Consider the following 27,770-nt stretch of genomic DNA (forward strand, 5'->3'; position numbering starts at 1 on the left):
TAAACTAAGTGCAGATACAGTTCCCTTTTTACTTACCTCTCTTGCCCACAAAATGGGACAACTGGCGTAGTACACAAGAATCAAAGTTTCTGCTTTTGTGCCTGAATCATTACAAACAAAAAAACTGTAGCTGTCCTGCTTTGCTTCTGAAAGGCCTCTGTGTACAGCTTCTCCAGGAAACATGGAACTCAGAGCTTCAGTAAGTAGACCAAGTCTGAAAACAAAGGAGTATTTCCAAGTTCCTTGCTCTGGATGTACGTTCTGGTAAAGTCCCAACATCTGGACCTATACAGTCCCCTGCCACCCTCCTGTGCCATGATTCACACAGTAAGTTCATGGCGTATTCTGACATTTGTGTAAGTGAGGAATGAAGATCCGAGAATGTGTCATGGTGTGCCTCAGCAAGTTATTGTAAATACATTTTAATGGCTTGAACCAATGCTTGTTGATGGTCCTGAGAATGCGCTTCATTTAAATAGTTTGGCACAGATCCAGAATACAAAGGTCCCGGAATGAGCTTCTGATTTTCCTGTGTTACTACAGCTTCTGTTAGAACAAGATGCAGTTGGAGGTAGCTCTAATGTCATCAAGTAATATAACACAAAAAAACTGCTGGAGGGAGGCATTTCAGCAGGCTGGAAGTTATTTGTTCATTCTGAGTGTTTAGACAGCAATTTGAAGGCTGCCTTATATTCTGAAACTAGACGGTCTTGATTTGTGTTTCAACAGTTCTCAATTTTGCAGGGATTTGTAATGTTTGCAAAGAATTCTACTGAAAGGCAATGTAACCCAAAAATCTGGTGAAATGGGACAGTCTATATTTTCTTAAATTGTCCTTTCTTGTTTTTTAAAATAGCAGTTGTTCATAAATTAAAGCTAAATTCTTTACTCAGCTAATCCTAAGCAATAAAAAAAAACCCTACAGTGATAATTTTACGCATTCACGTTGTGTATATATATATGTATATGTGTATCTTAACCTCAGATTTTCTGAGAATAAAATCTGGTAATCGTAATTTTTTTCTTTTTCTTTTTAAGGTTGCAGGGATTGTTGGCAGAGCAGACTTACTATGTGCCCTGTTCTTTCTGTTGTCATTCCTTGGCTACTGTAAAGCATTTAGAGAAAGTAAGCATTATGTTTGCACCTTTAATTTTGTATTATATGTTTTATCTGTATTCATGCATTTCAGTTAAGTGTAGCAAAACCGAAAATGTCAGCTGTTGTGGATTGAATCTATTAATGTTTATACAGTCTGAAAATATAAAGAAATCTGCTCTAGCAGGTATTTAATTTTAGAAGAGCTAGAAGGGTATGTTGTCCCTAATTCCTGTTAAACACTAAGAATTTATTTCAAGGAAAATGTTTTGTACTAGGCTTATTTGTTAAATGGTTTGTTGTTTAGGAGCATAAAGAAATATTTTAATAAGTATTTTAGAAAGAAATCAGACCCATGAATTTATTTTCTTAAATGTTTTAATATACTTTATGCCATTGTGTTGGGATGGCCTAAATGGGAATGAATTTTAGAAACCTTACTAGTAATTTTTTTAATAAACAGTAAAGATTGGTATGAGTAAGCCCTCTAAATCCCTGCAATATGCAAGTGCTGGCATATACATGTTGAATATAGTATTATTCATAGAGTTTTTGTAAGGTAACTGTATTATTTTAACATGGAAAGTTCTTTCTTAGATGTTTGTTTCAAATGAGCTTTTAGATCTGTTGTATCATTTGATCTGAATGCAGCTTGGCAGTTGAAATACTGTTATGGAGAAATTATCGTGGGAGTCTATTAAATAAGTACACAAGAATACATCAATTCACAGCTACAAAAACCTGTACAGAATATGCAGTCTGGTATCTGAATGTGTTCTACCACAGGAAATAGGGGAATCATTCGGTGAACCCATGAAGAACTGTGCTGTGAAGAGCTTTGTGTGATATCAGTTCAATAGGCATGGCCTACGACGTTTAACCACAGTTGGCAATTATTTAGATTAACAACGCAATCACGGAAATGCAGAGCTTAGTGTAGCCTGAGGGGGGTGAGTTGGTGCACAGAGAGCTCTAAGATGTTGTGAATAACTCCTGTTAATTGAGCTTAGACTGTTTAGATCCACTGTGCTTATTTCTACACTTGATATCATAAGTTTAAGTTAAACTGTGTCACTTCAAATTATATTTGTAGTAATTCCTGTTCACTTCTGATTATTTTTTCCATTCCTTTTCTTTGAGTGGATTTCCTTTCTGTCAACTGAACTAGTAATGTCTTGATGAAAATTGGCCCTGGGACCTTGCTTGCTCATTAATTCTTTTCTCACCTATTTTAATGGTTATGATTGTGCTTTGGATGTTTCTTCTGTCAGCACCAAATTAAATTAGACAAATTAAAATATTGGCTATGTGCTTTCCAGTTTGTTGATAGAGGTAGGCCTGTATGGCTGGGGTAATTATCTTTGTTTGAACAACTCAAGAGCCAAGTTGTTAGGAGGACCACTGGAGACTCAAAAAGGAATGTGTTTTGGTATGGAGGATATCTCAGGAACGATTAAGAATGTGATGTGTACTCTAATAAAGAGATATCCTGCTTTTAAAACTTGTAAAGGCTAGTCTGATAGCTTTTAGAAGTCAGCGTAATTTTAAGTGGTCTTGTACTAAAGTTCTTGTCATTGATACAGAAAAAAGAAAATGTTATGAAGTCAAGATACGAAGCAGCACACAGTATTTTTTTTTTTTGCATTGGATGCTATCGCATAGTAGCATCAGAACTGTCTGTTAAGCAGATTTGCTATGGAGAACTATGGTCTGCCAGCATAATTGTGTCTTTTGTCCTTCAGATCAGTTTTCAATGTTTACTGCCGCCTTCACTACTTGGTTTTTCCTCAGCGACTTCTGAAAGGAGTTTCGACTTTCTTTGTATTGAAGAATTTGTATACAAGTTAGATAATTGTGTCTCTTCCAACAGCTGCTTCATTTTGGGTAGATTGGTGACAATTTCAGGTTCTTGCATGTATCTGGCATCTTCTAAACGAGAGAATGAAAACTTGCCTTCATCCAGCACTGTGGAGAGCACTAATAAGGTCTTAAGCAGATCTTGCACAGAGCCTAAAGGGAGGAGCCCAAGCTTCAGATTATTTCTTTCCTCTGAACCTTATGTGATTTGCTACAGGCCAATGAGGGGTGTGCCACACAACAGATGTTTGGGTCAAGTTTTCAGGTCAGAATGGTTCTTGTCTGAAAACTGACTTTGAAATGTCTGGGATGTTTCATTGCTCATCCTAGACATGTCTTCCTAAATATGAAAACCATTAATTTGTAAACAGAGAGGTACGTGAGATTGTGTCCACCAGCAGTTTCCCCACAAGCTCGATCTCCAGCCTCATAAGCCAGCTGCATTTCACGTTGTATCTGTTATGTATGTGAGTTTTCTCAGGCTTTATTTTTAAGTTTCCCTACTTTGTGACCTTCACCAGCTAACTTGGGCAAGCAACTTGAAAGCCTTTTCTCCCTGCTCTTTCTGTGTAGTCACTGGAAGGAGATAGGCTTATTTCAATGGTCACTGAGAGGGTGGGAGCTCATCTTAGCAATTTGTAGTCACCTTCTGGAGGTACCTGAATCTCTAAGTTGGATAGAAGCTTAGGAAGACCAGGCTTGTTACTTAGGGTAGCTGCAAAAATGGAGCAACCTAGGTTTCCTTCTATCATAGGTTATAGAGATATTTAGGTCAGAAGAAAACTCTGGAGGTCATCTCTGGTCTGATCTGACAGCTTAAAGCAAGGCTACTTTATAGATCAGGTTGTTCAAAGCATTAGACAGGTGGGTGGTAAAAATCTTCAAGGCAATTCACAGCCCCACTAGGCAACCTGTTCTAGTGTTTAACTGCCCTCCTGAGAAGAATTTTTTTCCCTTTATGTTCAGTTGCATTTTACTTTGCTGGGCCTTGTGATTGCTGCATCATTTCCTTTCTCGGGGCACTTCAGAGAAGTCTGTCATCCCTATAACTTTCCTTCGAATAGTAAGACTGAAGTTGGATGCTTCTCAGCCTTCTCCTCTAGGGCAGGAGGATGGGGGAACCAATTCCCTCAGCTTCTTTTCCTATTTTGTACTCTCCTAACCATCTTAGGGGTTATTTGCTGGACTTCCAACTTATTGATGTGTTTCTTGAATTGGGCACAACAGTGCTTCTGATGTGGCCTCACAAGAGCTGAATACAGAGGAACAACAACTTTCCCTCACCCCCAGGGAATGCTGCAGGTCGTATAGCCCTGTGTACATTTAACCTTCTTCATTGCCATGCTGCCAACTCTTCTTCAACTTGCTGTCAGCCAGGAATTCCAGCTCCTATTCTGCAGAGCTGCTGCCTAGGCAGTTCCCAAGCTGGTCTGCTGTGTGCTGCTGTCTTTGAATTTCACAAGGCCTCTGTCAGCCCCCTCCACTAGCTTGTCTCAGTCCCTCCAAATGGCAGTCCTGTTCTTCACTGTACCCACGTATCTTGCTGAACCCCACCGACAGTTTTACTTTCTATCGTTATGATCTCTCTTTTTTCATTTGAGCAGGGAGATTGGCCCAACCCATCAGGCACCGGTATGGACGGTAGTGTCTGTATAGTAAAGGCTGTAGGAAAAGGTAACCACGTATGAGGAAGTAGCTGTAGGAGAGTATGACTTTTCAGTGGTTTTATTGTATTAAAGCAAGCGTGAAGCTTTACTCTTGGATGCCTCCATTTTGATGGTATGAATATCCTTATTTTGTTAACAATTCTTCTAGTCATTCAAAAATAATAGGATGAATAAGGAGTAAAGACTTTTTTATCTGAGTTTAGCTGAGTTTGGATGTGCACGGATTGAGGGAGTCACAGCAGAAACCCTCTTAGTGCCAAATGGAAGCTGTTGTCACTTCGAGTATCGATGAAGAGCAAGCATTTTAAAAATATGCATGTGCAGTTTAAGGAACAGACTTAAACAATGTCCGCTAAGATGTAACAAAGAAAAAAAATACCATTTCTTCTCTCAGAATTCAAAATGTTTTCCTTCTACTGGCAAAGTCATCGTTATCCACTAGACTCAGAAAGTCTGCAGTACTGCCAGGGCACATTGATAGTGCTAGTCCAAGTTAACAGTTGTTACTTCATCACTTTCAAGGTCCAACTGAGATGGTAATTTATCTTTGTGCAATAGTCTTAGTAAGAAGGAGGGGGAGAAAACAACCAGAAAACCTTCCGTGCATTCCACTGCATCAGGCTTTTGTTTCTAATCATACATAGCGGCTCTGTGAGGATCCCCCAGAAAAATAGGATCTAGCAGCTTGTTACGCCATCCTATTTCCTTTTGTTCTGCTAGATTTGTATATATTAAAGGCAAGTGTAACCCTAAATTCTGGGTAAACTGCTTGTGCCCTTGTTTCTGGATTTGGCTGTGACATGTATATAGCAGTTAGGTGACCAGCTTTTTACAGGCAGGAGGAGAACTATCAAAGGTGTTTTCTTTTAATTGTTATTAAACAATTATTGTTATTAATTGTTATTAAAAACCATGATAGCATGGCTCTTCTGGTATACTTAAAAGAAGGTATAACTCTAAACCATTCGGGATTTTTGGACTGTACTTGTATTGTCTTTAGAATACAGTTAACAAAACATGTTTGACATTGTTTTGCATTTAATGATTAACTTTGAATGTCATAGTAAAACAGTCATTGAAAAGGCTGAGTTCATGCTGCTGATACAGTTATGTCCTCAGTAACATAAACTCTTCTGTCTCCAGCAGCATCCTAATGTTAAATACATAGGATATCTTAAGTCTTTCATAAAGAACCTGACTGTTCTTGCAGCAAGGCAATGTGAGATTTGTGTCCAGCAGAGTTCCAGAAATCTGTTTCACTAGGATAGATATAGTAATTGAAATGTCATCCTTGAAGTCTTCTCTAACAGCGATAAAAGACATAGAAGAGAGGCTTTTTAGTGTTTGTTTTCACCTATTGTCTAAGTGAATAGATGTAAGATTTTTATTTTTATTTTGTTTGTCTTGAGAGTGAGGACACACAAAATGTCTGAAGAGTATTTGGGGGATACTGTGGGGAAGTATAAATAATACTGAAAGCAAGTAGGAGATTAGAAAGGTAGAAGTTGCCAGACTGGAAAATTTCCAAAGGAAAATGATTTTTGTGAAGCTCAAGACACACTGCAGTTTGCCTGTCTGATGTGGTTTATTCGTGGCTTTGATGGATTTTTGGGCAGACAGTTTCTTTTAGCCAGAATCCGTAGCATTTTATCTTTTTTTTTTTCAAAGAGTATCAGCGTTTAACGTACTATATAGGTTATAATTATGTTTTACTGAAGTTCTAAAATTCTCTCACTTTTTTCTTACATAGAGTTTTTAATGTTACCAGAACTCTGGTAGGATAACATTTATATTTGCAAGGAACTAATCTGTTGTTCTCATTCTGTCCGGCTGTTTTAAAAACACATCTGTGGGGACAGATCCACTGCATAGGCATTGGAGACAGCAAGAGCTGACAACTGTTTAGGTATGTTCTGAAGGGAATTGTGGGTTATTAACTTTGTTGAATTTTAATGCAGTATCTCTGGGAATTAATAAGGACTTTTAAAACTGCTGGAGTATTCATTTTGCCTTCCTTTGTCTTCAGCCTTGACAGTGATCCAGTTGCATGTATTTGCCAACTGCATTGGTGATCTGAGTAATGTAAAATGTTGAGTTTGATATTTGCTTCATGTGAGTAATACTTGGCATGGATCTTAAATAGGGGAACAACTGTGTGCTCATATGCTATGACTTCTAAAAATGACTTTGTACTTGGTTGTGTGTTTGTTTTGTTCTGTTCTTTGTAGTCTTCCATTAATCATCTGCTAGTTCATTGCTAATATAATGAAACATGCAAAGTAGACTGTAGCAATGAGTTTTGTGAATAGTGGAGGTTTTCCTTTAGTTCGGAAATGTGTAAGTCTTCTATGTGAAAGACAGTACTGTTCAGATAAGGGGGAGTTTGTTAGCTATTTTGCAGTCGATCAAGAGGTATTTACTACTCATGGAATCATTAAGGTTGGAAAAAACCTCCAAGATCATCTGGTCCAACCATCCCGCTACCACCAATGTCACCCACTGAACCATGTCCCTAAGCACCACGTCCAACCTCTCCTTGAACACCCCCAGGGACGGTGACTCCACCACCTCCCTGGACAACCCGTCCCAATGCCTGACTGCTCTTTCTGAGAAAAAATGTCTCCTCATTTCCAACCTGAACCTCCCCTGGTGCAACTTGAGGCCATTCCCTCTAGTCCTATCACTGGTTACCTGTGAGAAAAGGCCGACCCCCAGCTCCCCACACCTTCCTTTCCAGGTACCTGTAGAGAGCAATGAGGTCTCCCCTGAGCCTCCTCTTCTCCAGACTAAACAACTGTTAAACATTTGGGCCCTGATTTTTTTTCAAGTGTGTGCCCAACTGTTCATGTTTGAATGCATTGGGAGGGCAGAGTTGCATGTGGAAAATATATCCTTTTATTCTTTTAGTGGGCAAATGAGAAACCATAACTTTTTTTTGTAGAATTAGCACTAAATTTTGTTTGTCCATGATAGTATAATTTAGGGTTAGATGATCACTCTACTGTAGCCTCTATGTAATGAGTTTGAGGTACTTGGCGATGTTTAGGAACGCCATTTGCTATTGTAGTTTCATTATTAAGTGAAATGCTGAGCTGCGCTGCAGTAGTATGTACATTCGGAGAATTGGAGACACACAGGGAGATCTCAGGCTTAAGTTAACTCTAACAATAGATTCTTGCTTTATCTTCTAAGGCTAGGGAATTCTTCCTGCTCTTTATAGCAATGCACTTAAACATGCTTAAATGACTTCTTGAACTGCTCCAAGTTTTCACCTGGTTACACCCTAAGATGCTCAGTTGGCTTTGAGGGAGGAAGTGCTGAATGCCTAAATGTCTGACTTGATAATTATTGTTCTGAAGTGGTTGCTATGTTTTGTTTTGCTGTTGCTAGCTTGACTTTAAAGTAAAACTAAGCTTGGTACTCTATAAACATGTAGTATTTTTCTTCATATCCTGAACTTACTAGGAATTTGTATTCATTGACTTGTGGATTTAGGACAATGTGAGATAAGGTCTCTCTAAAGAAGGAGGATTAGCATCTAGGAAGGCAGGGTTGAGGGGTACCACAGTAAGCATATTGCTCATAAATTTAGGATCAGTTGACTCCACACTGTAAAACACTTTCCTAGAGCAATTCTGCAAACATAGTGCTTGTACTTGAGTCCAGCAGCCTGCGTGGAGGAGCCCTCAAGGCTTCTTCATGTCTTACACAGGTATTTCTTTGGATCCCCTTGACTTTCAGACTTAACGTACTGGTGAAGTGGGGTCATTGAAACACCCTTTTTTGTTGGTATAGAAACAGTGTGTTTTTCCAGCTTAAAAAAAAAAAAAAGGCAAGTACTCTGTTTATTTGGCGTGCTCACAGTCTTGTCCATCTGTTAGAGTGGCACAATGCCCACTCACAATATGGTGTACCAGTTTCAACTAGGTGCAGGTGCCAACCAAAGATTGGTTTCATTTTCTAACACAAGATTTTTCTGGTGGGAAGCAGTGCCGTATTAGGGAATGTGCTTTGTTAGACTGATTACTTCTGTTGGCATGTGTGTATCTTATAATAATAATTAGCACTTATGTAGTGCTTTACATTTTCAAATCACTGTTAAAAATTGCTTGAAGACATTGCCGAATGCCAGTCTTTTGTATCTATTTTTCAGTCCTAGTTTAGTACCAAGATTTCTGCAGTGAGGATATGGGGGGTATTTGTGCATATTGACCCAGGCAAAAGCACAAGATAAAATATTCCTTAATTAAAATTTTCTTTATTTGAAGTTTAATCACAAACTGATAAATTTTTATAATATTACAGTTCTATGTATGACTGTATTGACTTTTTGAGACTGCAAAAGAAAATAAAGGAACTGAGGTTATGGTTTTGGGAAGGAGATCGTGATGCTTGTTTCTCATCTTTTAATGAATGTATCTATGGAATTGTGGGGTTTTTTTGTTGTTGTTGTTCTTTACCATCTTTTACTGTATTTGAGGGTTCCTACATAAGCTTGGCTACACTTTACATGCTGAGACATTTCTGGCATCTGAGACTTGAGATGTTCACAACACAAGTCAGTTTCTGTACAACTTTGAACGTGTGCCTATTGAATAGCATTTGATTATGACTAGTGTAATAAATAATAAATTGAAAGGAATAAAATTATAATTGAAATTATAATTATAAACAATAAATTGAAAGGAAGACCCAATCCAGAATGTATTTTCCCATTTTGCGCAGTGGCCTAGAGTCTTCGTGTAGTTTTACAACTGTTACTTTTATCCATTCTATAATTTCATCCATCCCCTATTATTTCTTGCTTATTTCACACTGTCTCCAGTGGCATTCTCATGCCTTCCTGTAGTCAAGGTTTACAGGTTTGCTCTCATCCAGAAAGCCCTCTTTGCTCTCCAAGTCAAAAAACTATACTTAATTTGATTTAAGTAGCTGTAATATGTCTTTGGAAAACAACTAATCATATCCTTTTGTTTTGGAGACTCATCTAGAAAATACTTTGTGTATTTTTTTTCTGGACAATTTCAACCAGTCAGCTTGGCTTTGATGCTTTAGCTTTACTTTTCCTATCTCTTTTACCTTTCAGTAGTAGACATGCAGGCATGATGGGGTTTTTTGGTTGTTTGTTTTTAACTCCAAGCTTCTGGAATTTCATGCATTTTGCATGATGTCTCAGAGGTAACAGTTGAGATTACTCTGTGGTGTATAGGACCTGTTGGAGTAAATGTAATCAATTGCTGTAATTTAAAACAGATTAACTTCCCTGTAAATTCTGTGTTGTTGTTGTTCACTGTTCTGCTTCTATTCTTGCTCCTTTCCTGATGATGTTGTGTAAGCCATCTAATTGCAACTGACCTCTTTGTGAAAAATGAAGCAAAAAGGCACAGAACACTATTTTCTTGGCAATGTCCATTTTCTTTCTCATTGAGTATTGGAATAACTCCTCCTTTACATAAATTGCCTTTTCTCCTTTTATGATGCAGCTTTTATGAATTTCATGCTGTATGAGTGCGCTATTGTTATACTTGTCCTTGATAATTTGAACTTTCTTTTCTCCCTGTTGCTTCTCACACTGCAAGTTATCAAAGCATTTGTGAATCACTGTGCTGGTGTCTCTTTGCTGTATATACTTCCTACCAACTTCCATGTTAACATAGTCTTTATTTGTGCTCAGACATCCCAGCTTCTCTCCTCCAGAATTTGATTGTGGGAAGAAGAACCCTCTCACCTGAAGAAAGTATACTTCAGTAAACTCAGTGAAGTCCATTGACTTTGTTCAATGTTCTCCCTTTCACGCTTACTAGGAATGAGTGATTGTTATTTTGTCATCACAGTCAATTAGCTTGCCTTCTATCTTCACCTCCTGCCAACTAGTTTCTTTCTACCTTATATAAAAAAAAAAAAGACGGATTTCAAAAACTGGATGAGCAGTCTTGTGTTGCAGGCAGTCTGAAGAGTTGAAGATCTTCAAGGGATGTATTTAGGACAGATTCCTTATTCTTAGCAAAGCTTATATAAAGAATTTTGAAGCCCCGTTCTCCATGAACTGTGTGCGTATTGCAACCCTGAAAACCCTCAGCTCTGTATATGTGATGTGAATTAGTTTCCTCATTGCTTTTTTTTAGTTACAACTAAAACCTCTTTAGTTTAGCCATTATATATTTTGTATTTCCATGTTTTGTTTTGGTATTGGAAGGTGTATGACTTCTTTCCTTCAGGAGCCTTTCTTTTCAGTTTATAACATCTGCACCTCCAATGTTAACTCTGTCCTCACCTACAAGGAAATAATTTGGGATGGAGGGAGAAGGAACAAATGCCCACTAGATTTTATTGCAATGAATTTCAAACATCTTAATATTCACTTTGTTGAAGCTTTAAGTCTTCGGTAAGAAACGAGTGCTTCTAAAACTTGTTCCTGTTCTTCAAATCTTCTGCTGTCTGCTACAAAAGAAGTGCTCTGCCTCAAAATGAGAGAAGAAGCCAATGAACCAACGTCAGTAGATCCTCAGACACTTGTGATGGTTCGTATCTTACTTGTCAACAACTTGAGTTAGTATGCTAATTTCCCTTTATCATCAGTGAAAAGCAATAGCTGCTTCTCTGAACTGCATTTAAGTAGGTGACTAGATCCCTAAAGGGTTTTCCTTCTTTCAACCAGTTAGAAAGGAAGCCTCATGTTCTGTTCTGTTCTATTCCATTCTCTTCTCTTCAGCTCTATTCTCAGGTGCCTCCTTCTGGTGAAATAAATCTTACTTCTTCCATTTGCCCTCTGCGTAGACGATTATTGCAGTTCTGTTTAAGTGCTGAGGGTCCAACCTGCAGTAGGAAAGAACTGCTGTAGAGATCAAGGAGAATAAAAAAGGGGTTCAGTCGATGAATATAGAGTTCAACTTTTGTTTTTTTTTTCACATGGCAAATGATTCTTGTGATGCCTGTAGAGCTCATGTTGCTTGAATCGAGAAACTCTCTCTGAATGAGCTGAGTGTTTCCCTCTGTTGCTTGCACCTGTGGAGTAGAGGTTGTGACAGACATGTTTTTATGTGAAGTACCCGTGTACTGTGTGTGATAGTACCTTGGCTGTAGTCGAGCTTATTGTTATATCAGTCTCAGAAATGCCTGCTTGTAGTCCCCAAACTCAGCTACATGGTGCAGTCTTTAAAGACTTTTTTTTTCTACTAGAAGCTGTAGCTACTCTTGATCTCTTAACCCCAGAGTTCCTCACCCTGCTGTAAAACTGCAAGAACTAACTGCTTCTCTGATCAGATGCTGAAATTATTGAGCTTCGTGGCATTCCACGGCAGTACTAATGAAATGACATATAGCACTTGCTAAATGTAGCAGCCCTGGAAAAGCAGCTCATTGTGCCTTTGTACATTAGGCTACTGTTAACACAGTTTGTGTGTGGTGCTGCTTTATGTGTAACCATTAGAAAGAATTTCTTGTTCTTGTGGTAGCTTGGAGGAGAGTGGCCAGTAATGATAGAGCTGTAGCTAAGGATGATAAATGAGTCTAAATATTGGGAATTAACCTTTTCAGATGATGAATTGTGAAAACTATGTGAAGCTTCTGCCATTCTAATTAGTCTGGCTAAGACATCTAGCAAACAGGGAGATTTCTAATGTCTCTGAGAATAGAAAATGACTGCAATAAAAGGACAAATGCCAGCATATTGCAGGAGGTGCCCAGTGCTTTTCAAGTCTGTAATGCTTTTCAAGTCTGTGTATCCAGATTTTGACTGATATAAAAGATTGTGAGATTAAATGCTGGTTGTTTGTTTTTGTTTTGCTTTTAATTCTAACTTTAATTTGAATTTCTAACTTTACCTTTAAATGTATAAACCTAATGTTATGGCATGCTTTATTTTGACAGATAAGGAAGGACATCATTTTTCTGTGTTCTGGGTGCTGGTGAGTGTTCTCCTAGGTGCAGTAGCCATGCTGTGCAAAGAACAAGGAATTACAATACTGGTAAGAATCCTCTTGTTGACTGATTTTTGACCTTAGCATCTGTCAGCTGCAGTTGTAAAGTATACAAGGATGAATCTTCTCCACAACTAATTTCGTGAACATCTTTTTGTTCTGTTCAGAAAACTAGTTAATGTTGACTAAAAACAGTATTCCAGTAGAGCTCTCTTCATTGTATCCCAGCCAACCTGCTGGAATTCGTTTTATCTTTTGTAAGCAGTTTGCATGTATCTGTTAACTTCTTGCAAAATTTAAGATTCACGGTGTTAGTTTCACTGTGTATTATGTTCATTGGCCTTGATTTTGAATGTATGATTGTTGAGGTAGTGGGTCAACAAACATCTCTCTGAAGTCTATGAACAAAGACATAACTGGAGGAGACTGTTTTTAGAAGCTCCACCCTCTTGCTTTTTTTGAACATTCCTAATTATAAGTAGGGTAATTGTTTATGTATTTCTAATACTGAATCTCTTCCTTCCGTCTCTTATGTAAACAGCCTATGCAAACAGATGTACTTACTTTTCATGTTCATTTTACTCTTGGTTTCTATTACTGAAGTGAAGATAGTCTGTTTTGGGTGATCCAGTAAGCCACCTGTAATGCTACATCAGTGATTTACACCTTTTGCATAGTTGTATATCTGTATAAGTGAATCTGATTTGTAGCTTTAATTGACGTAGATAAAGCAATCAGAAGAATTATTTGCAGCAAGGACCTTCTCAGCCTTAGAAAAAATTGTAGAAATTACTGAAAACATCTTGCTGTAGGACATTATTTTTTGATAGACACTCACAGGCTGATGTATTTTTCAAAGGTATCTGTGAGGAAAACAGAAGTTGTCTTAAAACATAGTGTGATTATTTCTTCTAGTGGTATGAAGTAATTATTTGAGCTAGCAGACAGAATTGTTATTTGATCTGGATTTTCTGTTTGCTGTTGCATTGCTAGGGTGATGATATTTATCCTTGAGTTGAAGGGTAAAGGTCAGAAGGATGAAGGGATAAATCGCACATTAAAAAGATTCCTTGTAGGCTGATTGTATTTTTCAGCAAGATTCTTGCTTTCCTACTTTCCCAATCTTCATGTAAGTGAGCCATAAGCCTTGTAACTGCCAGCTGATCTCTCTATGTGGAACCATCCAACTCTCCAGCCTATCTTCTCTTTTCTCCCTTTGACTGTTGAAAAGAGACTTATGGCCTCCCAGTGTCCTCACTCTTTGCCTTGCCAGGTGATATTTTTACTGACTTTTTTTTCCCCTTTTAGTTTACAGGACATTGAGGTAATTTCTGAAGGTATTAGGATGTAGGCTGAGTAGTCATGAATTGTCATGGTTGGTGATTGCTGGAACATTGAGGTTGGATTTTACTGGTGACCTCAACAGAATTACCTCATTGACCTCAAAAGAATTACCTCTGGATATATTTTTTGTTTCTGTGGGGGAAATATGTGCAAGTATAGTCTAGCAAAGAGCTGAATATCCTCTAGTTTTATGTGTAGTGGCTGATGTTACATAGAACTCTGCTTTTCTTTTTCAGCAACTTCCACTGTGTGTATTGATGTAATTGCAAGAAAAGAAAGCCTGATACCCATGTAAAATCTTTCTCAGCCTTTGCTTGTTGTGACAATTTAAGTACCTTTTAATATTTTTGGAACCTGTCAGTCAAAAGATACCATGCTGCACAGCAAAAAATAAATAAATAAAAGAAGGCTTAAAGAAACTCCACCTTACTTGGACAGAAGCCTTACCTCTTGACTGCGGCATTTACACTGCAGAACATTTAGGCAAAAAAACAGCAGACAGATAGGTGGTTCAATGCCGTTGTAACCATACATACAGGGTGTAGCTTGCTGGTACGTGGTATCCCTGGTATATCCCGGTATCAGATGTAGCAGGAGCATACACATTACAATGATGTGATGGTCTGCTCATCTGAGCTCAGGTTGTTCATTTCTTATTCTGCCATTGTTACTAGCAAGGTACCTATTATCTACTTGTTTGAAATCAGAATTAAGATATATGATAGCTCATGGTAGAATTGGAATATAAGGTGCATTTCTTAAAAATTGGTTTTGGGTAGCTACTTCATCTTATGTTCTTACTTCTGTTTTGGTTGCTTAGGGTTTGAATGCAGTGTTTGATGCCATGGTGATTAACAAGCTAAATGTTTTGGAGTTCATTCAAAAGTTACTACGTAAAGACAAGTTATTGGAGGTGAGTCCTTAAAGGTTTTATTCATTCTTGCTATTCAGACAGTCATGTACTAAAAGACAAAGATAAAACTTCTGGCAGTTCTGTTTTTGCTGAGGATTAAAGAAAAATGAGAGGTGTTTTCAGTCAGCTAAGTAAGGCAATGGGCTGTGACATCTTCTCAACATGAGTGGTAATGGAATAACGTTAGAAATGCATTGAATACAGAAATCCATTCCATGCTTCTCTCAACATTATCTTAAAAATGTGGTGTGGAAGAGCTGACTGCTTGATGCACAAGTTCTGCAGGGTCAGAAGCTAGAATATGAGCTACCAAACAGGAGACAGTTCCGAGTAGCCTGGAAACTTGAAAGTAAAAATATTTAAGCACAAATAGTCACTAAGGATTGAATTTTTGACTTTTGTTGGTACTGCTCTATCTAATATTGGCTCAAGTGGAATGTAACACCTAGTGTTTGTTGTGAGATTGTGATCATAAGCAAATCACAGAAACATTCATCTTTAGGTGAAGAATTGGTAACAACCAAATAAACAGCCTTCTAGAACATCACTGCTGTTGAACAGCTAAACCATTTGCCTCTCCCGTGCAAGCTTCAGCAAGGCAAAGGAATATTCATTGGAGCTTGCATTGATCAGTGGTTTCACTGTAGACAAGTCTTGCTCATATTTCTGAGTAACAAGTCCTATGGGACTTTAAAATTCCTTCACAAAGAGTGAAATGGAAATGTTCTTGAGGAGCTTTGTGAGGAAATCAGTGAAATTGGAATCTCTAGAACTGAAACAATAGATTTAGGCAAGAATGGCTGAGGGATGGAGGAGTACTTAAGGCAGCAAATAAGAATGCTGAAGAATTGAGTTGTGTAATGGGACTAATATTGACTAGCATGAGGAAAAGGAGGAGTCAAGAGCTGAAGAGAATTAAAGCAGATCAAGTTCAGAATTAAAGTGTTGGAAATGTGTCAGAGGTGAACATTTTTTGGAGGATTACTCTTGAAGCATGAATAGCTCAAAGCATTGTGCTTCTGTTTTGTGACTTTTAAACAGTGATGTCTGGGTGAAGAAAGTGTTGTCTTTTTTTCTTATTTTAATAGAAGTAATTAATTTTAGCTCCTACCAGCTACAGAAATCTGTTCTGGTCTTTTCATTGAATTGTGTTTAAAGTTTGTTTTGTTTTGTTAAATGTCAGGTCTTAAATTTTCTTACTTGCAGATTTTTTTCCTCTCGATTTGAGAGATTAGTTTCAGTTTCATGCCAGATGTCAGTTAACTCTAAATCAAAGACCGTAAGACATACGGTAATGCTTCTTCAACTTTTTAAATTCTGCTTACTAAGAGATTTTGTGATTTGTGAAATGTGGCCTTTGAGGAGCTACATGTACTGTTAAATGAAATGAAGTCTGGGATAAGAGTTTTAGTTTAGTTATTCTGTAATAAGACATAAATTGTCACTATCCTGTTTTCCTTCATAGCACAATTTTGTTCCAAAAACAGTTTTTAGGAATGATTTTCATTGTATTGACTTCGGTTGCTGAGATGTGCAAACTGGAAATAGCCATTTGAGCACAGAGGCTAGCTTATGTAAAATCAACAATACAAACTTGTTTCCGTAGGCATTCAATTAAGTATTTTATGATGACTCCGTTGTCAGCTACAAATATTAAAAACCCATCTGAATAATGCTTGTAAACTTATTTTCCTATCATTTTAGAGAATAAATACCTTTAGCCAGGACGTTGTTGGATCTCTTACTTTATGCAACAAGCCTATTTTTTTCTTAGACCTCAGAAATAAGTAATATTGATCTCCTAAATAATTGCATATTGCAGTCATAGGTAATAATAATCAGCGTGTCAGCTGTTATGGTGAACATATAGAATTGATCATGTATAACTATCAGATAGGTTTTTAAAGATAATAGAAATATATCAAATTAAGGAAGGAAGGAAGGGATAAAGGAGAGCCAAAGGTGGAGATCACATGACCATATTTTTCAGGATCCAGTCAACTTTTACATGGAAAAATCCACAGTTTATCAACATTTTCCTCTTCCGACATGTTCAGTGGGGAGGGAAGTGACCCCTCATTTCAGAGAAACTCTCACTTTTGATCTTCTGCATCTCTGATAACTTACTGAGGCTGCATAGGTTAACTTCGGCCATCAGGTTTCAGGCAGCTCTAAGGGAGCCCTACAGCACTGTAACACAGGGACTGGGAGAGAAGCTAGGTCCTTCACTTCCCATCCGAGTTAACACTTGCTAGCTGGGTAGGGTGCTGGAAGACTGGGTTTGCATCTTGAAGTTGTGACGTGGGTATCATTATAGTTCATGATTTTCTTTCCAGTCTCTGGAAAAGGGTGAAGAACCTCTGTGGCACACAGCGGCGTTTGTTTTTCTTTGGTTGTGTTTTTTTCATTTATGAAACAGGTGCAAGCATGGAGAAGAAGAGTTATAATTCATAGGGAAGAAGCAGAAGTTTGTAAAATTTAGCTTCTATGACATCACTTTTCTGTGTGGACTCAGATTTCTTGCTTTTAAGTGAATTGCTTTCTTTAGACCCTAATATGTATGTTATAAAACCTATAATGTAAATCAACTGAGTTAATACTATAGATAAAACAGGATTATTTCTTTTATAGCTCCTGGATAATTTTACCCTGACCAAAGTGATTTTGGTGCCTGTGTGTCATTGGCTTTTTAATTGCATTTGATTGTGAAAAATTTATTTTTTCTTTTCACTCAGCTTCAAGTTGTGCAGTTTTCTTGCACTCATGTAATTTTACCCCTAAATAGACCTAAGTGGAGAAAAACTTTTGGTGACAAAAGGTCAATCAGAGCGATTTAAAACAAAATTCATGGGAAAACTGTCCTGCATTAATGAGTTTAATGTGGTGTATACTAACAGCTATGTTCTTCACAAATTCCTTGTCAAAAATTGATGTGTGAAATTATATCAACTATAAAATTACTGAGGATTTGTAGAAGAGAATTCTTCAATAAGTGTTCTGATTGATAATGAAATGAAAATGTTGGCAAAAAATATTTTGCAATTAATTGTAGTAAAGCTTGAAACCTTTCCTGTAACTGCAAAAGAAAGACAAACGTCAATTGACAGCCTCTTTTTTCTGAGATGGCCACAAAAAAGATGTGAATATAGCCAGGATGAGAAAAAAAATAGTTTGTTTTTATTTCTTATTATTTTTTCTTTCTTTCCTGCAGAATGCTGGGCTATTAAGAAAGGGGCTGCTTTTCAGGATAACTCTTCTGATGTCTGGAGGGGCTAGTATACTTTATATCCGCTGGAGGATTATGGGCACGGGGCCACCGGCTTTTACTGAAGTAGACAACCCAGCTTCATTTGCAGATAGTCTGTTTGTGAGAGTAAGTTATGAAGCTGATTTTTTTTTTCTGGCAAGCTCAGAGCATTTGTCTTTGTCATCAAATTAAATTTTCTTTTCTGCGCCTCAAAGAAACAATAAAGCGGGCAGTCTAAACATTTTGAGTTGTGTGATGAGTCACCTTCCCTTGTGAAGACTTTCTGCAATTTGAAGAAAAAAATATCTATATATTCTTTGCATTCAATTTAGCATGCTCTGCACACATTGAAGTACATTTCCATTTATTCACTACTTGTCTCATGCGTGCAAGGGTTTAGCTTTTGCTGGGTTTCTTCCTTTTTCCACATACTGTATTTGACTCTTCATCTGTTCTTTCACAATTGAAGAAAATAGCATAAAGTTCTGGTCTGGTGCATTTGGAGTATGTATTGGCTTTATACCTCTGACTGTATTAAATATGGCTTTGGAGATGAAGACTGAAAGAAAGGTGTTGTCTTTTGACATTTCCTCCTGTTCTGGGAAATTATTCTTTCTACATGTGGGTATTGGTTGCACAGTATAGAACTGCATTTCCCTGCTCTGAATAGGAAAACCACGTAACTATATTAAAAATAATAATTTCACAGCTATAAAGTAAGTAAATATATAACTAGATGTAGTATAACAGTATTTAAGGTCTCTCTTTTTGTATAAGAAATATTTTGCAATAGCAGAAATGATAGAAAACAAGAACTAAAGTTTCTCCCCCTCGCACTTAAGTTTAGTATCAAATAAATGTTTGTTTTCTTTTTGACTGACAGGCTATAAACTATAATTACTACTATTCATTGAATGCATGGTTGCTGTTATGTCCCTGGTGGCTGTGTTTTGATTGGTCAATGGGCTGCATACCTCTCATTAAATCCGTCAGCGACTGGAGGATAATTGCACTAGCAGCACTTTGGTTCTGCCTAATTGGCCTGATATGCCAAGCTCTGTGCTCAGAAGACAGCCATAAGAGAAGGTAAGAGACAGTGATGAATTTTAAACGCCCGGACAACTTGAGTACAGTATTATTTTGTTAAATTCAGTACTGATAATTTTAACAATTCAGTGGAACCAGTGTCTAACAAATGCAGTTCAAATAAATATTTATAGCTGTCATTACAGTTCATCCCAATTTGGGCCCATCACTGTACACAGGCTAGTGGGACGCAGACTTAGAGGGGGAGGTATGGATGGCTGCTTTATTTTTCTCCTGAAATGGCATTTTGAGATCCTTAACACTGTAGGTGGTAAAAAGTAATCTCTGCTCAGAACAGAATAGTCTGCTGTTGCCCTTGCTTCTTATAAGTCATCTCCTTTAATCTTCTCTCCTAATAATGAAAGAGAGGAGATGTCTTGAAAGGAGGTAGAAATACTGGACATACTATTAAAAAAACAGAATGCTGACCATGAGGAAACAACTTGTAGTTTACCAAAAGAAATTAAAAATTTGCTGTGAACTATTGTCTTAAGGTCTTCTGTTCAACTTTTGTAAACTTTTGTCCATTCCTATGGGTGTTATGTATAATTAATTTCTCAGCTCTTTAACATTTTTCAGCAGCTCAGTCATAATGATGTCATCCTGTTTTTCAGAGTACCGAATATATTCTTTTTATTTCTATGGTATTCTGTAATTTTATTTCTTTCCCTATGTCTCCCCAAAGGCTATCATCCCACTATACTTCCTTTCCTCTTTTCCCATAATCATTTGCACAGATAAAACCATTCTGAAGGGGGTTTACACTTGTTACAAGTGTCTTCGTGTTTTCTTTTAAATACTCACTAAGCCAATATTGCTGAACAGGTGTTGGTGTTTTTTTTTAGTAATAATAAAGACAAAAGTAAAGTGAAGGCCAAGGACAATTAGGGAGGAGAAGAGACTAAGAAGTACCTTACTCTAGATTTGTCATTTACATTACAGTATAGAGACTTATTTGTAATAAACTGGAGTAGAAAACTACCATGCCTGTGGCCTGACATGGACATAGGGTTCCTATTCTCAGTTGTCCTAAGTTTTCTATAGTGCATAAAGAGTTACCTGCTGAGCGTTACTCATTCCTAACGTAGATACCTGAAACAGGGAAGATGGACTGCCTTCGAGAAGTGCCTCTCTCCAATGACTGTGGAGAGTGTAGATGAGTAACTTTCACGTGGTTAAACACAATGGATTCTGCTATTGATGTCTTTGTTAGGAAAGACAACACTCTCAGTAGGAAACGTACCTAAGTTCTTCTTTAAGTGAAATATATTTTTTTTCCATGTGTTACTGCCTTATTGGTTCCAAAACTAGACAGCTTTTATTGTTAGTTTTTTTGCCCATATATTTTTAATAGGAATTATGTAATTAATGTTTAATGGGTTGATTTTTTTCTCTGGAAGCATGAACACTGCTTTTCTGGGAATTATAGCTAGGATTTTAAAACTCCGTGATAGAAAGAAGTGTCAAAATGTTATTGAAACATAATCTGATTTTGTTATTTAGCTCCCAAGGGCTGCTTTTGAACGCTCTGCTCATGTGCACATCTTTCTGTTTTTTAATAAAGTTTATATGTTGAGTGGAAAAGGTATTCTATTAAACTTTGTGGTTAATTTGAGAATCTTTCTTGTTTGCAGAATTCTTACACTGGGACTTGGATTTCTTATTATCCCTTTTCTTCCTGCAAGTAACCTGTTCTTCCGTGTAGGATTTGTTGTTGCAGAGAGAGTCATCTACCTCCCCAGCATTGGCTATTGTATTCTGTTTACATACGGATTTACTCTCTTGAGTAAGCAAGCCAAGAAAAAGGTACTATCAAAACAATCACTAAGGCTGATGATGAAGTGCTTCAGTTGAATGGTTTGGTTCTTAACTTGTTTCTCTTTCTTTAAGAAAATTCTTGCTGTCGCAGTACTTGGAATCTTACTGATAAACGTTATGCGCTGTGCGCTTCGCAGCAGTCAGTGGAGGTCAGAAGAACAGCTTTTTAGGAGTGCACTGTCTGTGTGCCCTCTCAATGCAAAAGTAAGTCAGTTGTGGACTTTTAATCTTTTTTTTAAGAAAACATTTTGAATTTTGGAGTGGGAGAGGTCGTGTGTAATTGATGCATTGTAGTATAGTAGACCTCAGTCTTGATTGGGGCAAAAATATGACATATAAGACACCTAAATTATGGTGTTAAAACAGTCAGTACACAGTGCACAGTCAATACCAGACAGTGCAAATTACAATTTTGTATTGTTCTGAAATTGTAATTCAGAACTTGGGGGTGGGAGTGAGGAGGGGGAGGAGAAAGGGGAATATAATTCAGGAAAAAGCATCCAGTCAAATCAGATGTGCTAGGAAAATCTCTTAAAAGAATTGTATGCATAATTGCAGATTATTACAACAAAATATCAAAGAGGATGTAAGTAAGTTGAAATGTATTCACCTGAATAATTCCTATGCTATGATTTTAGAATCTTCTTTCTGTACCTCCCAGTGGTGTGTATAGCCAGCACAGCTAAGGGAGAAAGAAGCATATCATCTGTTTAATTGCAGGACATGGGGTAAAATCTTTGCTCCTACTTCCACTCTTTAACAGCGGCTGAATGAGCTAGGTAGTCTTCAGACACAAGCAATGAGGAGAGCTGCAATGTCCCTTGCAAGTCTTAGTGAGGGAAAAAGTCAGAGATGGGACTGGGTAAGCTGTTTCACTGCACTGAGCATCAGTGTAGCATGGTAGACTGAATTTAGCCTGCCATTAGAGGTGAGCTCTGCAGCAGTCCTTTGATAGCTGAGACTGGGATCTGTTGGAGTGTACCACAGAGCCCTGATGTTGCCTGAATTTTAGGACACGCTATCTTCAGTGAGCCTCAGAATAGGAATCCACAGCTTGTTAATAACAACACACAGATGTTTTGAAAGATTAGATTTCTATAACCTAGAAAATACAGATCAAGATACAGAGTTTAAACAGCCAAGAAACACTCAACTTTGTGGAGGGAATGATAAACTTAGCACATATCGGAATACAAATAGGCATCAGTGAGCTTTAAAGTGCATTTATGATCAATATTTACAGCATGGTGATATCTTTGAATAATCTCAGATTTCAATACATAGAAAAAGAGCTGTAGTATTTTATTGTGGCAGTGGTAGGCAACCATCTCCTTTTTAATGATGACCTCAGTGTATCTTGTCTTCTGAATGACAAGCGCATACTATAAATGGAGCAAATGCAATCTGTTTCTTTGTGTGTAGCTCCATCCATCTGCTATGGCAAGAGTACTTTAGACAGATCCCCACTCTGCCCGTGCTCCAAGGTCCTTGGACACAAGCCACGTCTGGCTGGGAAGCTGTGTAGCTGTGTTCGCACAGTGCTGTGCTTGAGCCGATAAGCTGTGTGCAAGCTACTGAACTAATGCAGCTGGTTCGAAGCCAATGAGTGTACAGGGAAAATGTGCTTGTGTTTGACAACACTGGGCCCTCTAGACATGCCTGGACTGTACTGCTACTTGCGACAGCTTGCACAAATGGAGAGCATGGTGATGTGTATGGGGAGGTTTTTATAGACTCGCATTCCAATTTTCTTTAAGGAGTCTCTTTGAAATCACATTAGTAGGGAACTTCTCTAGGCAAGAGTGTTAGAGAGTCCATGTCTAAAAGCCAATCTTTTTTTTTCTTCATGGACTTCAGTCAATTTTGACCAAGATAAATGCAAAAATGGAGCTAGGTTCTGTTTTGATCTTTTCTTGTCATGAAATTGGAGACTTCCTTTAAAGCTGACTCCACAGGACTTTTTATTGGTCCATTTATTTCAGTGCAAGGCTGATGCAGACCAGAAGATGAATGTAGATGATAACAAGTTTTTTATTATTTTTCTTGGAGCATCTTTAATATGTGTAAAGTGCTCATGCTTTAGTTCTCCTATGTAGCAGGGTCCTAGAATCTCCAGGTGTTTCCCAAATACCAACAAAAGCTCCTAATTCAAGCTTTGTAGTACAGACCTTCTGAATTCCAAATCGTCTGTATATGAGCAGTGTAAAATAAATTTATCTTGATTCTAAATAGTGCATTCTCTAATTTCAGACTCACCTTCTTTGAATATCTTTCTTAGATAGAGGTGTGGAAACTACAATAAATCATATTCTCTGGCATAGTAGCAAATCTACCTCCTTCTGATGAATGCATCTGGCTCAAGATGGTGAAATTTAGTATCATTTTCGATAAACATGGCCTAGTAATTTTGGAGTGTGTTGGAAATAATCAGGTACCATAATGAAGTTACAGAGATTTTTGACTTTAAGTTCATGGTACAGAACAGTCTGGCAGCTCTGTGTCTAAAGAGAATCTGTTGCATATTTTTAAATATATATGTGTGTGCATTTATTTATTTGAGAGAGAAAGGAGCATGTTATAGCTGTGTCTGGTAGTATGTCACTCTTGCTTGGTCCTATGCTTAAGTCGGTTTGAAAGGTTGTTAGACTGTATACAGTGTATAGTATACATTTTGAATACACTTAACAGTATTTTGCTTAGATGAGCAGAAGGTGCCTGTATTCCATTTCTATTTTTTTTTCATACAGTATAGGTTCACTGAATTCCTGGAGTTCAATGGTTGTAAGCACTAGTGTGAGTTAGACCCAGGCCTCTTTTCTCTACTAAGTAAGATTTTGTGAACAGTTACATAGACAGTTTCCACCTGATATGTTAATAATGTATTACAGGTAGTTTATAAATTTGGAATGATTCCGTGCTAATGGCTTAGAAAAGGCTCACTGGATCTAATTCAGAATCTTTTCATTGATGTCAGTATGTTGCAAGTTAATCCTGGAGTGCTTTGTTGAACTACTGGAATATCTAATTACAGGCTATGATGAAAGCCTACCTACAGTTTTGCCATATCAGACTACTTACTGGCTTGGGATTCATCCCCTTAGCTTTAGACGTCTACATCTGAGCAAGCCACATAGGCTCCCTTTATAACTGGGAGGAGAAACTGTCCCTTTTAGCACGTTTTATCGTCACCTTGAGCTATATGACTGACACAGGCCAGAAGGACTGCACCCTGTTTTGTGTGTTTCTTTCCAATGATTCTGAAAAGTCCTGACAACTGCCTCAGATGTGGATGCATAAGGTGATGTGAGATTTTGCCCTTCTACTGCTGTTCGCTATTTCTAGACATTGCTGTATTGCTCTTCACTCTCTGAGCTTGGTACGCATTGTTTCCTTTAGATTTTTGAAGATTACTCCTGAAGATGTTCATCTTGTTGGCTTTTTCTGCCCTGCAGTAAGTTACTGTTGGAAATGTCAAGTTACTTTTTTCTTCCCTGTTAGCAAAGCCAGGGCAACTTTTCAGAATCCAGAGATGGTTCTTATTTCTGGATGACTTCTTTTAATTATATAATTAAAATTTGCAAGAATAACATTAAATACGTGAGAAATAGTGATCATTCTTTTTTTGTAGATTGGAAATAGCTAAATTTAAATGTAAACAGTTAATATTCTCCTTGCCACCAGCTTTCCTTTACCATATAGAATTTAATAAAAATGATTTTTAAGAAAACACTTCAGTAGCAAAACCTCTGAAATGCTGAGGAAGGAAGTTACAATACTCTGAAAAGAATGTGCTACTAACCGTTCTTTGTTCTTAATGTTTCATGACAAACTTATATCTCTGATAACAGTTTGCAAAAACAAGCTGTTCTAATACTGAAAATGTACAACGGTCTTAAGACTTTTTCAATTCTTGGGCTAGGCTGTGGTGCCATGGTTATGTTAACTTTAAGTATGGCATGCCTGTTTAGATAACCAACTTTTCTCATGGGGTATTTTTAGTACTTTCCTCTTTCCTAATTGCCCTCATTGCAGAGAGTGCTGTGTTGTTGTTCATCCCTGAGAAATGTTCATTTTAGAGCTATTACTGTAAAGTAATTACCTGTTTAGGTTTGATAAAGGAGCAAGTGGGCATAATGTAATGTGTCATTTCCAGTTAATATCCATCATTAATGCTCATCTAAAAATGAAATGGTATATCTGCTTTTAAATGTTTAATCAGGAAAGGAAAATCCTTTCCCAGGTTGTCCTGGGCAGTATCAATCAAAGGCAGAAGAAACATCTCTCTAGAGATTAAATTTAAAACATCACACTGCCCCCCTCATTTTTAAAAGGCAGATTCTTCCCTCCCACTGGCATATGGAAAGTGTTTGTCCCCACGTTGTGCAGATAGGGGTCATAGGAGAGAGCAAGGAGAATTACAGCCTTGTGCTTAGCGGAGGGCATGTAGATCGTTGTAACCCTGGTTGAGGGGAGTAGAGCAAAAGGCTCATCTTGGCAGCTCTCTCTAATGGCAAAAGAAGTGAGAGACATGGCTGTTCAGCAAAAGTAACCTGCACCTTTCAAGTGATTCTGTATGCCTAAAAAAACCTCCTGACTCTGTTTTATTTAAAACTTATTGCATTTAAATATATATAGGTATTTACTGCATATTTACCCATTGAAAATTATCTCAAAAGCTCTTTTTGTCATTGTATATTTATGTTAGGCTGAGGGGTTCTTTTGGTTTGCTTGCTATAATTTTTCTTCTCTTACTTTCTTTGTCACCAACATATTTAGAGGAGCTAAGGCTTCAATTTGTCTTGAAGGGAAGCTAGGAAACATACATACAACAAAGAACTCTTCATTTTCAGGAGTATTGTTTAGAAATATCATTTCCTTTCACACAGAACCTGTATCTGAGGACAGAAGAAATACACTGTAAATAGTCTTGTTATTGGTTTTAATACTATAATATATCTTTCTAGCTCAGTTCACAAAATATGTATGTACACTTAATATTTCATTTGATGTTTAGACTTTAAATAATTGATATCTTTTGGATTTTTGCAATACACACAATTCTGTTTACATGAGAAAAATATGCTTTCCACTGCTGCTTTAGATGGAAATGGATGTTAAGAAGCTCCACACTTTAAGAAACTGAGGAATAAGTAGAATTAGAAAGTGAAATGCTGACTGGTTGTTCATAACACAAGATAGCTAAAACATATTTTTTTAATTTTTTTCTTGTATGCTCTGTCCTCAGTCTTTTAATCAATTTTTTTCTTGCAGTAATACTTACGATTTTTGTAAAATGTAAAACAATAAGAAGAAAGAAAGGCACTCAAAACTATTTTAGAAGAAATTGAAAGTAGTCTTAGTTTGCTGATACTGAAATGTGAATTCAGGTATTTTAGGGGGTAATATACATTATTGAGGGAAGTCTTCCTTGATTTTTTTCTGTTTTGCAACAAGTTATCTTGTATCTGGGAGCACAGCAAAATTTAATAACCTAATTTGCTCTAGATAGTTTTTGAGTCTGTAAACTTCAGTATATATAATCACAGCAATCCAGTCTGGTAAGTATGTTGTCATAGTGTGCTGAAAGATTTCCTGAAGAGATGATACAAATAATACTCAGTCCTAAGAAGCATTTTTCAAGGTGTATCATTTTACTGTAATGACTCATTGGAAAGCAGTGCTATTCTATTTTTTGTCACAGTCAAGTGATCTTTATAAATGGCTATGCGTTGATATAAACGTACCATTCTGTTGCTTCTTTGGAGCGGACCTTGTCATATTTTTATGAATGTACAAAGAAGTCCCTGGATTTTTATTTAATTTTTTTTACTTGAAAGCTGTACTAGAGCTTTTATGGGATGCTGAATTTGTGTGCCTTACAGCCTAAGGAGCTGCTTCTGTGAAAACTTAGTAAGCCTTACAGCATCTTTGCTGTCTTTAAAACCAGTGAAACTTTTTCACTTATTCTAGAGAGTATGGAAATTAGTTTTAATTTGACTTGTTGGTGGTATGTTACAGCATAGTCACGATCATATAGAGGTGGAATTCAACAACTAAATACTATAACAGATTCAAGCATAATTGTGTGTGTTGGATCAATGGGTCCTAGGTATTGTGCCAAACACAATGAAAATTAATCCTTTGGACAAATGAGATGAAGTACTGTTTTGACTGTATAATGTGAATTAGAGTTATCTAGATGTATTGCAAGCCTATATTTATGTACTTCAGTCTGAAGTAATTTCAGCATAGTGTTTTTGAGGAGATTTAAATCAGATTTTTGAGATATGGAAAAAAATAGTGTGAGTTTTAGATGAGGCATACAACGTAATTTCAAATAGCAAGGTAATTTATGGAATGAATTCTGGTCTAGTTGCAGAGAAGCCTATTTGCAGCACTTGGTGCTCAAAACACTTATTTCTAAACTTCAGTCTTCCTTTGACTAGGTAATGTAGTCCTAAAGTAGGATACGAAATGTCTTCCAATTAAGATTTTTTTCCTGAAATTCCTACCTAATCCTTTAATCCTTATCATAAATTCAAATGATAAGGATCCTCTTCCCCTCAAATGATAAGGATCCCAAAGCCCTAGATCCTCCCTTCATTCTCTGCTTTTTAACAGTCAAGGTCTTCAATGTGATACCACATTATTTTTTTTTCCAGAAATGTTGTTTGATGCATTATTATATCAAGACAATAATGGCTGGGTCTTTTGCAGGGCTGGGGGGTGAATGCTGATTGGCATTCTTCGTGGGTTTTCTTTGTTTTGAAATATGGAGCTTAGCTTAATTAGACTGTTAATGTTGATTTTTTTTCTGGCTTAT

The 27,770-nt window shown here is 37.2% G+C and overlaps 1 protein-coding gene across 1 annotated transcript in view; it reads left to right on the forward strand.

The window, feature by feature from the left end:
• TMTC4 (transmembrane O-mannosyltransferase targeting cadherins 4) overlaps positions 1-27,770 on the forward strand; it is a 52,458-nt gene that overhangs the window by 12,428 nt on the left and 12,260 nt on the right. The window contains exons 5-11 of the mRNA XM_080575922.1: positions 1,039-1,126; positions 12,490-12,587; positions 14,704-14,796; positions 18,008-18,169; positions 18,927-19,129; positions 20,764-20,935; positions 21,020-21,151. Of these exons, the coding sequence (XP_080432048.1) occupies positions 1,039-1,126; positions 12,490-12,587; positions 14,704-14,796; positions 18,008-18,169; positions 18,927-19,129; positions 20,764-20,935; positions 21,020-21,151 (948 nt within the window). The remainder of the gene's footprint in view (positions 1-1,038; positions 1,127-12,489; positions 12,588-14,703; positions 14,797-18,007; positions 18,170-18,926; positions 19,130-20,763; positions 20,936-21,019; positions 21,152-27,770) is intronic.

The sequence above is a fragment of the Anser brachyrhynchus genome, assembly GCF_964034855.1.
Source record: "Anser brachyrhynchus genome assembly, chromosome: 1".
Taxonomy (NCBI): domain Eukaryota; kingdom Metazoa; phylum Chordata; class Aves; order Anseriformes; family Anatidae; genus Anser; species Anser brachyrhynchus.